This window comes from Crocodylus siamensis, chromosome 3, assembly GCF_052110815.1.
Source record: "Crocodylus siamensis isolate JL-2025a chromosome 3, ASM5211081v1, whole genome shotgun sequence".
NCBI lineage: Eukaryota > Metazoa > Chordata > Crocodylia > Crocodylidae > Crocodylus > Crocodylus siamensis.
In genome coordinates this window covers 35,982,688-35,994,707 of record NC_143397.1, presented here as the reverse complement: position 1 = coordinate 35,994,707, position 12,020 = coordinate 35,982,688, and the positions used below count along the sequence as shown (strand labels likewise).

General features: G+C 41.2%; 1 protein-coding gene across 1 annotated transcript in view; it reads left to right on the top strand.

Moving 5' to 3' along the window:
- The window catches only part of FCHO2 (FCH and mu domain containing endocytic adaptor 2), a 157,719-nt gene that overhangs the window by 63,022 nt on the left and 82,677 nt on the right, over nucleotides 1–12,020 (top strand). The window contains exon 8 of the mRNA XM_090038124.1: nucleotides 2,194–2,290. Coding sequence (XP_089894250.1) covers nucleotides 2,194–2,290 — 97 coding nt within the window. The remainder of the gene's footprint in view (nucleotides 1–2,193; nucleotides 2,291–12,020) is intronic.

Sequence of the window (12,020 nt, the reverse complement as noted above, 5' to 3'; positions counted from 1 at the left end):
GGAACCCATCTGGTGCTGACAGGCAAGCAAGGGGGAGTGGGGGAATGGCTGTGGCTGGCAGGGGGAAGGGGTAGCGAGCGGGCATGTGGAGCGTAACAACAGCCAGGTGGGAATGCAGGGCCCAAGCTGGTGCACTAGGGCCAGCACCAGCAGGGCCCAGAGTGGGGTGGCAGAAGCGCGGGGCCAGGCTCCAAGGGGTCTGTGAAGCTGGGCTGTACTGCACCAGGGAGAGCCGGGCTTGGGTCGAGGTAGAGGGTTTGCCTATAGCCTCCCCCTCTGCACCAGGCAGAGGCCCTGCTAGTGCTCCTCCAGGCCTGGGTGCTGCGCTTCTGCTGCTCCTGGCCCCAGGGCACCAGTGCAGCCCCATGCTCCTGTTCACTGCCACTTCTCTGCATCTGCCACTGCTGCCCTGTCTCGTTCCTGTTCCTCTGCTCGCCACTCCGGCACCATGTCCCAGCTGCTCCTGCTGTCCCTAGCACTGGAGCTGGAACCCACTGGTGCCACAAGAGTAAGACTTCATTTTAAGCTATGATACTATTACCTCGTATGTGCACTGCACACACACACGTGAATCAGGACCGAAATATTTTTTTTTAATGAAATTAATTAATGTTGTAATACACGTTTGATTTTTAGAATATAATTTGTTATTTTTCTGGTTCTGAGATGGCAAAACCCCTTGCTGAAAGGAGTACTTCTGGGGGGCAACAGGAGGGACTTCTAGTAGCAAAGGTCAGGGGTTAGGGGCAGAACTTCTGGTCCCAAGATGGTGACGAGGGGGACGGGGCATCTATCAAGGGGTGGGGCTACCCATGTCACTCTCGATGGCTTGCCAAAACTGTGTAGGCAGCCCTCTGCCTAAAATAATTGCCTGCCCCTGTGCTACACCATTATTCTGTTATTTCGTCTTGCCTATAATAGACTGTAACCAGAGATTGTGCTAGGTGTCAGAACTACTGTACCAATAGAAGCTTGGGCCCAAAATGTTACTAGTAGAGGCGCACCAATACATTGGTCCATATTGTATCAGCACCAATAAAAGAAAAATTGACATTACCAGCAATCAGCTTTTTCTGGCTGATGTAGCCAGTAACGTTACTGATAAATGCCATGTGCATGCGCAGCTGTAGTGCAGCATGCAGGTAGCCAGAAGCACAGCCTGACTGCATGGAGTGTTGTGTCCAGCTGGTAAGTCTGTTGGGGGGGAATGGGGTAGGAAAGGGGTGTGGGGGTGGGGCAGGCACTGCCCAACTGAGGCATGGTGCAGGACAGAACCATGGCTTGTCTGTGGGGCATGGGGAGGGGGCAGTTCCCACCGCTGCATGCACCCCAGGGGAGCCATAGGGGGGTATACGTGCACCCCCCCCAGATCTATGCATGCGGCGAAAGTGGGCTGAGGCCAGGGGCAGCACTGGGCTCTTCCCAGCAGAAGACTAGACCAAACTGCACTTGGGGTGAGCGGTGGTGGCTCTGCAATGGAGGCTATGGGGAATTTTGGGGTGGCTGCAGCCCACCCTATAGCCCCCATCCCAACACTGCCACTGCCCACCCCAAGTGCAGCCCGGCCCAGCCCCCCTGCCAGGAAGAGCCTGGCCCCAGCCAGCAGCAGCAGCCTGCCCTTGCCATGTGCACAGATATGGGAGCATATAACTTATAAATGCATCAGTGTTTACAATCTTTTTTTGTACAGCAGTATGTGAATATCTATCTAAAACAGGAGGTACTGTTCACTCAAAAATATTGTGAGCAATTTATGTTTCCTTGTTGACTTTTTGAGGTATTATGACAGTACTGCTTTGAGCCAAATAGAGTTGTTATGGTACAAGATTATGTATTCATACTTATTATTTTGCTGGATATGTCTTGTCATCTCACTTTTTGAATAAGACCTACGGTCATGCTGCTGGGTAAGAGATTAAACACAACAAGAAGAAAAGGCAAAGATTCCTAAATTCACTATCACTAATACTCACTTTATGCATACTGTGTCTCCCTTTGCATCCTGCTTAGTGCACACACTTGCATATCGTTAAAGAAATAGAGAAATTTCCTTGAAAAGCTATCTGGCGGTGCCTTCAACTTTTCAGTAATGTATACTGGAAGATGGCCTTTAAATGTTAGCTTAAATTGTTTGGTTAATTAGATTCTTTTCAGGTGTTGTTCCTTACATTTACTTAATTTGTTTTCTTACAGGTTCATGAAGAATTTATTAATAACATGGCAAATATTACAGTTGAAAGCTTGATACAAAAATTTGCTGAGTTAAAAGGCACTGGCAAAGAGAGACCTGGTAAGAGATTAAAAATGCAAGAACTGAAAATTTCAGAATATTTGCTAAGCTTGCATTTCTAGTATAGATCATTTGTATAGTGTAGAGCATTGTGTGTTTCTTTCCCTTACAGTGACTTTCTAGAAATATGGCAACTGACTTCAGTACATGTATTCATGAGTTATTGGGGAGGGGGGTGGTGTCTTGGGCTATTTGAGCGTTATGTATCAAACAGTATCTCTTAAATTGTCCTGTGTCATGATTGGTTGCTATAAATGTCAGTAAATTCCACTTTTTGATCCCTTGCACATTTGTACCTCTGTCCTTTATGTTTTATGCAAAATATATGGTTAGGTAATCAAACTATTATAATTACACTTACATTAATATGGTAACTATATATAGTTTCTGTTTCTACTGATTTAACCATCTCTGTATTGAAATGTAGTGTTGCTAACTAGAAATGCAAAACTTCAGGACTCTTGGTTCAGAGACGATACTTTTTATTAGACCAGCTAAGAAATCGCAAAAAAAAAATCTTTTTCTGCAAGCTTTTGGGCACATGCCCTTCCTAGGGCTTAGGGAGAATTCAAGATGATAAAAAGTCCCCATAGGTGGAAAATAAACTTCATCTTTGCACAGAGGAAGCTGAAGGTGGAAATCTGTTCCTCTGGGTCCGTGAGAGTGTCTTTGCGAGTTGTTCTTTGATGTGCAGATAAGGCAGGATTTCCTTCCCTGGTGGTGTCAGATGGCAAAAAGGCAGGGAGGTGTAGAACTCTTTCTTGTTGTTCAGCAATGAAGTTTAAGTCCAATTTAGTTACTTTTAGTTTAGTGAACTTAGTTACTTTTAGTTTACATTTAATAATTTTGCCAGTAGCTATTTCTTACATATTTTCTTTTTAGTCAGCAGCATAACTTTCCTTAGGTGCAAACATTAAGTATATTCTGTAAGTACTGCTTACTGTTTATACTTCATAATATTACTGGACTCTGACACAAGTGGAATGTGTGTGGAGTATCTTATACTATTATGTACCCAAGACTGAAGAAAAAAATGTGACTCACTGGACTATTTGAGAAATAGCATGTGGTCATATATTTAGATTCTGTGTAGGGGATAAGAGTTGCATAGTATTCCTTTAAAAATGTGAGCACTATCTAACAGGCCTCCCTATCATCTGTTGCAGGAGCTAACAGAATCCTGACAGAGTAGTATTTCACGTAGCTAGCTGAGTCGTGTGTGTGTGTCCAGTTAATAAACAGTTATTTAGAAACTAACTGTGCCTATATGATTTCCACACATTCATAATATTGTATAGAGAGCAAGAACACAACACTACATTATAATAACTTGTAAAGGTGGGTAGATTTAAAATTGTATATTAGGCCCAAACTTGCTATTTCCTGAATTTATTTTCCTGTAAATTTGTCTTTAAAAATAAAGATGAGGAATAAAGATTAAAGGGAGAGAGAGATTTTTCTAAGTACCTTTTAGGTGGCACATTCCTATTCCACCCTGCCACAAAATGGCTTAGGTGCCTATGTTCATTATACACCTGAGATCTGTAGGCAGTTAGACTTTTATACATATGCTTAGAAGCAAGCTAGAACAGCCATATAAATGTCTGCCTCCCCCTTAAGTTCTGTTGTGATCTAATTCCATCTAGGAAGCATATACACTCTGCAATTCCTGAGTCCTCAAGCAAAGGGAGAAAAAGCGGACCAGGCAGCTGTTTCAAGCCAAGATTATGCATACAGCTCAATGAAGGACTCGGACAATTTTTGCTCAGTAGCTGAGTTTTAGAGCACTTGACCAAAAAGTGAGAGGGCATGGGTTTTAGGATCTGCTCAGATCAAGGACATTACAACTTCCATCTGCTGCTTCCCAGGAAAGTGTCCCAGTTACCACACTAAACCATAACTAAATTAGTCATCAGATAAAGAGCACTGGGAGTGGGGGCTGCAACCTAGTACTCTTTCCCTCCCAGGGAAAGTGCCCTTCTTACTGTGCTACAGTCTTCTTGCTTCCTTGCTTCTGTTCCCAGGACTTTTGCCTTCATTTCTATCTGGTCAGCTAGCTTCAGCAGGCAGGTGGGAGGCTATCGGCTCTGCCTAGCCCATGGTTTGGCGGTTAGGGCATGGTCCTGGGAGGTGAGACGTGAGCTCCAACCTCCTGAGGGTGAATGGATCCTCTAGCCCAAGTCTTCCACTTCCTGGTCAAAGTGCCTAACCATTATGCTATTGGATAGAAGGTGGATAAGTCCTTATTCCCTTTCCCACCATTCTTATTCTTCTCTGCTGTGGTTTGCTTTACCTTTCTAGATGCAAGACATCCCTTGTTATCTTCAGGCAATCCCTTGGAAAATGCAAGCTCTTAGTTTTACGTGTTTTATTTGACTACAGAAAAAGAAAGCAAGTCTTTTGTTGCAAAGAACTCCAAAAGACCACAAAAGGTTCCAGAAGGTTTTGACACTTTAGTTTCCTATTTAAAATATCTAGGTTTATCTTGTGAATCGCATGTAAGTGTTTGTGTACCTGATGTCGCTAGTATTGAGCAACACATGACATCCTTAAAGGTATCTCTTGATATCCCGAACACTCTTGATACCTCAGGACTGGTTGAGAATTACTGCTTTACAGTAGAGTTAGTTCTGCTGCCAGTTAGGCATAATGGTTCAGGTAAACATCTCACTTCTGAACAAAGTGAATCCTAACGTGATGGCAGTATATAATGTTACCCATTGAGCAAATGGGAGATCTCTGCAAATCCCCAGGGTGAAATAAGATTGCTTTCATGAGGAAAGATGTAGTTTTGGGGAAATTAACTGCTAAGTCTTACATGTTACATAAGTTTTGGACTATTTTGTGAAAGCCCCACCTAACTCTGTCATGTTGTAAAGTACTCAATAACTGAGCTGAGTTAGCCTAAGATACTCATATCTCAACCCATGCACACTTCCATTACATTATTTGTTATGCAGCATACATGCACACACCCTAATAAAAGCATAGATTTCCTTTGTTGTTTAATTTGGTAAAGAAAATTCCACACATTGCAAGTATACTTGCAGTGTTTGCAGATGCAAAGATTAAAATACAAATTGGTATAGCAATTCTCCAAATCTACATACTGAAGAAACACAGACAATTCTGTATGGAGAAAAGGAGATTAAGGCGGACATGATAGCATGAGCTACAGTCTATGCTCTTAATTAAGTTGGGACTTTCAAACAAAGAGATGTTTCTTTAGAGGCTTAAAGGTGTCAAAGACGTAGCTGATCAATGTTCAGGAGGGAAAATTGCAATTACAAGGTCAAAACAGCTGAGAATCTAGGAATGGGGGCAATAAGATGTAAGGCAATGAGCCAGTTTAGGACTGATGATTAAAAATCCACAGGAATGTGTAGCCACCTCTTGCAGCTGTCTAAAGGTTTTCCTTTGCCAACATATGTTAAGCAGAAGGCATATAACCACGAGTCAGGATAGTGGTATGAATTAATGACATTTTGTGAATTGGTGCATACCTAGACATAATAAAAATGTACTTTGACAGATGTAATTTATCTGTAATTACATGTTAAATTAATTTACTAGTATATTTTCAAACTAGATTGAATATTTTGAGAGACTGCAACCAAGAGGTAGAAACAGACTGAAAATTCTTTGTGTGGCTTAGTAAAGTTTTAAGCAGTGTATGGATAAGGGAGTTCATTTGCTTAAACTGTTGATATGTATTTGAATCTTTGTTTTAGTACAATTTTATGTTCTACATGGGATCATGTGGGCTCCCTCTGGTGGCTCACATTTGTCATCTGAAGACTTCTAAAACAAATTTAAATTGTTCTTTTTCTTGATATACTGGGTTCACTGTTTCAGTGGAAGTTGTGTGAACCTTGAAGAGAGAATACTTGCCCAGTTTCCAAATTTTGTTTCAGATTTGTGGACTTCCTTATATATTAGTTCTTTAATATAAAACTACTTAAATAATTTTGTCAGGCAGTTGTCTTTTACTTATCTTTTACTCTTTCCAAATTTGGTTTAAAGAACACACATAAGGATAAGTTTTTAACTTATAGTACTGTTTAAGGTACACATGGAAATGCTGGGGGGGGGTTTAATCAAGGTAAAACAGATGGTCTGTAATAAATACATTCAGCATAAATAGGAGTAGTTGCACATTCATTTTTTTTGTACATTGAAAACAGTTCTTTCACTTATTAAGGCAGATTACAAAAAAGATTATACATAACATTTCTGAAAAGGGGAGTGGACTTAAAAAATATTAGTCATCTCCTCTGTCTCTTCTAATATCAGCTATGCTTCAGACCATAATTTGGTATGTAGATTGTTGGATAATTTTCTAAAAGTCAGATGATTTCCTGTTAGATTTATAAGCAGCTTTTAATGCCATCAGTCAGATTCTGTTGAGTCTCATAGGTTGTATTTGAATTGTATTTGCCATTTTATTTGGATAAATTTCATATCATTGTCAGGGTGGCAGCTCCTTGGCTCTGAAATGTGGCATTACAGAAGAAGTCCAGTCACTTTTTTTTCTACATATGTTAGACTATTAAGAAAAAGAAGGATATAGTTTATACCCTAGCAGCAGCAATGTATTGATAATATATGGTTCTACTTTCTTTATGAAGATAAATAATCATGTTCACCCTCTTCCAACATGAGAAATTAATTCTTGGATGAACAGCAGTTTAATCAAGTCAAGTTCAAAAAATACGTATGTGACACTAGTTATGCAGAAAAATTCTTTGAAGATTTGCTAGGAGTTATGATCTCCATTTTTAAGGGTTTTTGCCTCAGCTTGACATCATAGCGTATAGTATATCAGAATACTCTTGAATGCTCAAATGGAAAGAATGGTAAGTAAACAAGGTGGATAGGGCAGAGTGAAACAGGGAAGTATTAATGGCTAACTCTCAGGAAGTTACCAGGATCAGGGAGAGGATTCAGGAGAAAAGGTTTCTGTGGTCTGCAGCCTGCTGTGATGAGGGAAAGTGCTTTGTTTTGTGTTCTGAATAATAAACTGTCCTAAGGAAGGGTTCTGTAATAGACTTCAGGCAACCACTGGTTTTTTTTTCTGGGTCTGGGGAGATAGCATATCAGCTTGCAGTGACTATAAAAACTGTTTTTCTAGGAAGTTAAGAGGCAGTAAAGTAGGTAATACTAAGTATCAGAAATGGAGAAAAAGCATCTCAAAATGGACAAAAAGCCTTCAAGTAGTTATCCATTTTCTCACTGTGAGTATGGTAGGGGATGAAGGGCAGTCTGCACTTTTTGCTCTTCAGTTTTTTTCAGGAAAGAAACATTTCTGAGTTCATGCTTACAGCCTACAAACTTACTCAAGCCTTCTTTGAAGAACCGCTTTTCTTTTAAGCTGAGTTCATGCCAGTATGTGATAGGCGCACCAAATGCTGCTTATTGGGCTGTTCCTGGAAAATGTCCCATAGGCCAACACTTTTACATACTGGCCCAAATAGAGTGCAGACTGTGGTTCCAGATGAATTTCATAGGTAAATCTATGGTATCTATGGTACCTTTGCTCCAGGGATGAGGGACTTAGCTGAGTGTTGTGCACCCCCTACCACCAGTTTGTCATGGAGATCTTCTGTCTCCTTTGGCTCTGGGGCAACCCATTGCAGGTTGTGGTTCTAAGACTGGCTCCCAAAGGAAGTTCCTCATTTGTAGCTTCTCCAAAAAACCTACTTCTTCTGCTATGCTATGCAAAGCTGAGACTTCAAGGTCCTGACAGGATATTGTTGAAGGTTGTTGAGGCTCTGACACAGAACTTCAGCAGAATCCTCTAGCTTTGTTGGTGACCCTAAGATCAGGGAGAAAATACCTTGACATTCTTCTGAATCTCCTTAGTGTAAGAGTTCTGTGATTCTAACTTCAATTCTGGTCTTGAAATACCTGGCCTGGCGGAAGTGCCAAGTCCAGCCAGCTTCTTGACAATACCATCTTCTCTGCACTGGCTGCTGTGTCCACCATGGAACAAAGTGATTTTATACTGTTTTTAGAAACAAATTACTTCAATTTTGTCCTACCCTAGTAAAATTTCTTTTCTGGATACGGCTGTATCTCACCCCATCAACAGGTATTGCTCTGTGGGAACACCTATAGAAATTGGCTTATCAGAGTTCCTCTCTAGTTCTGACTCCAAGCACAGTTCTGCATTGTCTGCATCACCACTTTAAAAGCCCAAAGGGCACCTGAAAAAACAATTCTAGTCTTTCAAAGTATCTTTGCAGGCCTCCTGCTTCCTGTTCCAGTGCCCTCCAGGAGTCCTGTCTTTCTTGTCCATTGTCATCTTACTTACTTGCTTATAGTGTTAACACCCTAGGCACTTTCGCATGTACTCGGGAAGGTGGGGGAGGGGAAGAGGAGCAGTGCTTTAATTAGAGTGGCTCTTGGAGCCACTCTAATTAAAGCACCACCACATCTCTTGCATCCCCATGCTTAAAAATGGCGGTGGGGTTGTTTGAACTACATTGTGTTCAACAAGTTTAAGTTAAGCGCTGCCACCACCATTCTTAAGCATGGGGTTGCAGATACATGAGACACAGGAGGCTGCTGGAGCACAGGAATTGCCTCGCTCCAGCAGGCTTGATTAATCAAGCATTCAGTGTGTTGGAGCAGCCTCCACACTTGTGTATAGGTGCCTCCGAATTCTTCAGTGTCAGAAGCCTGTCGATTTCCCAGATCAAGAGGGTTCTTTTCTTGGACAGGAAAAGTGGAAGGAAAGCCCTCCTACTGTACTCCAACCTAACAGAAGTAGCTTTGCCAATCAGTGGGGCCATTATGAAACGTGTCAGAAGAATATGGTAGATGCCAGTTTGCTTATACTTTAGCTATTAAAAGAGTAAGTATCAAATTTCTTCCAGGAGGACTGAGTATTTTTACACCCAATCTGCCTTCTCCTATTTTGGTTGTGAAGTTTGTATTGACCCTATTTTGAAAGAAAAATAGCCAAAATGTTTGGACCTTTTCAGGAATAAATTGTAATCCTCTGCCAGTTTACACATTAGTACAGTTAATTACCAAGCAGGCTATGCCAGCAGTGTTGTCTGCATATTTGAATGCATGGGTGATGTTGCAGATACTAGTGGGTAAAAAAGCCATACTAGCCCTTATCTAAAGGCATAGAACATAGCCTATGCCTCTCCACCCATATTCATGCTCAGCAGTCTTCCTTGTACTCTTTTGACATTTTTATTCTCAGATCCATTTAGAAAGTCAGTTCTATAAGCAAAACGTTCTTTTACTACCCCTTCTTCCTTAACAGAAGACAAGGCCTTTGGTCAATGCACCTTCAATCCTCTTTCCTTTTCCTTTTCTCATTTGCTTTGTCTATTTCCAATATATATATGCACCCAAATTTAGACCAGCTGATCTATTCCAGATATTGTGACTGAATAAAACATTCGATTCAGTTCACTTCTAACTTTTGAAGTAATGGGAAAGGGGGATATGGGGTTAGAAGTGAACCCCACTTATGCATCCTGCAGTAGAGGTTCTTTCCTTAGCTTTTTGAACTTAAGGAGACTGTTGGCAGTCATTATACTGCTTTTAATAAGGGAGACAAGTTCATATTTCAGCTGATTTGATGTTTATTTCCACATTGCCATCAGACCCTTGAACAGAAAATACCTCTGATTCATAGTGGATTAGGGCCATTAATAATACAAAAATATCCTCTTGGGATAATTGTTTTTGGATGTTTGGCTTGTGAGACAGATTTCTTCCCACCAAGTGTCAAAGAGCCTGCACAATATAATAAAGTTCATTTTTACTCTTTGATAGTTGATAAACATACAAGTCATATCTGTTCCTTGTGCTGAAAACAAAGTTAATTTGGACCACTTTGGACACTGAGCAAGATCATAGCCTCTCACAGAGTTCATTTCAGTCCCAATGAGAACTAATCCTGCTATTAGAGACATGCCGTACAATGACAGTAAGTAAAGACCTGACTCTTGACTTTCTGCCATGTGGCTTCCTGCACCTTTATGATCTTGCATACCAGACCTTACCTCAAGTCCCAGTACTGTTAACTGCAAATTGCATAAGGAAGCATCCTCTAGAGCAGGGGCAGGCAATTATTTCAGGCGGAGGGCCGCTTACTGAGTTTTGGCAAGCCACTGAGGGCTGCATGACAGGCAGCCAGGGGCAGATAAATATTAATTTTCAAAAATTTTTAGGCACCCCGTGGGCCAGATAGAGTGGTCTGGCGGGCTGCATCTGGCCCACAGGCCGCATTTTGCCCAACCCAGCTCTAGAGGAAGCATCATCTAGTTACAAGTGATAATCTGTCCGTTTCCTGTTCACTGTATTCAGAGAAAAGCCTTTTCTCTCTTCAGACTTGTCTGTGACTGTTCTGAGAGACACCTTTTAAGTAGTCTGAGAAATCCATATTGATAACCACTAGCACAGGATCTTTAGACATCAGAGAAGGCAAGTCTCTCTATAGGGTTGTTGGAAGCTGGGAGGTGTGGAAAGATATCCAAGCCTTCTTCAGTGAATTCAGGGACCTCATATATGGCTTATGACAGGCAGAGCTACTACATCTCCCTTTTAACAGAGCGGGTGACATGAGATTATATAGGGAAACAGACCCATTATGCATCTGACATCAAATCTGCTGCCCACACTGTATACCCTTGGTATCCAAAATACCAAGGCAGATTACCCCATGGATTCATCTTCCTCAGTCACAAGTGATTCCTGCTTTCCTATTCTTTCCTAAGGAAAAGAAAATTACTTGCCAGTAATGGAGTTCTTTGCGATATGTTGTCCATATGTGCATCTGTGCCTTGCCCACAAAGAATGTAGCTGAGGTTAAGAAAAAACTGAAGAGCAGGGAGTGCACATCACCATTAATCCCCTTGGCATGAGGTCTAAGAAGGGGTATGGCATACATTGCATTTTATGGGTATAGCTAAGACAAAACCATATGTTTAAGGCACATGCATACACACCCACAGGGAGGAGTATGCATATGGACAACACATCTCAAGATTCCATTTACTTGCAACTAATTATTCTCCCTCTCTCCTTGCAGCTCTGTATGACATTTTGGAGTCAATGTTTAGCCAAGAGAATTATAGTCTTCCCAAGGCAGTATAGCAAGTATTTGTTTTCTGCTGCTGTAAATCATTTCAACACGTTTATAAGAATTCTAAAGGTTATCTTACTCTGCCTCTTACTTGTGAGCAAATGCTTTATAATCTGAAAAGATCACTTTGTCAATCCTGACAATTTCAAAAGCACTGGACACGGGAGAGCAATATTGCAAACTATAGCTTTGTACCATTTAGAGAGACAACTTCAGAGGGAAATGAGTAAAGCTAGTATAACATTTAATCAGGATTTCAATTTTTAGTTTTTGTTTCTCTCTTCCCTTGGGGAAGCATCCAGGCTTGGTGTAAAATTGCTGGAGGACATGAGGTCCAACAGCAGCTTCATGAAAGTTGTACCTAGCTGGATCCATGCATCTTACTGTAGTTCCAATATGATATGTTAAAAGTATTAATATGGTGCCCTTTAATTGTTCTGCTGTTCCATCTGAAGAAACTGAAGGTGTCCTTGGAACTACTGATGCATTTGACACCTCCATATTATTCCCATGTGAATTTCCTCTATGTTTTAGAGGATGAGATAAAGACTCAAGGTACAAATTAGAGTATAGCTTAAGGTCCTTCCACATGTTCAAATTAAAGCTGGATAGAAACCAGTT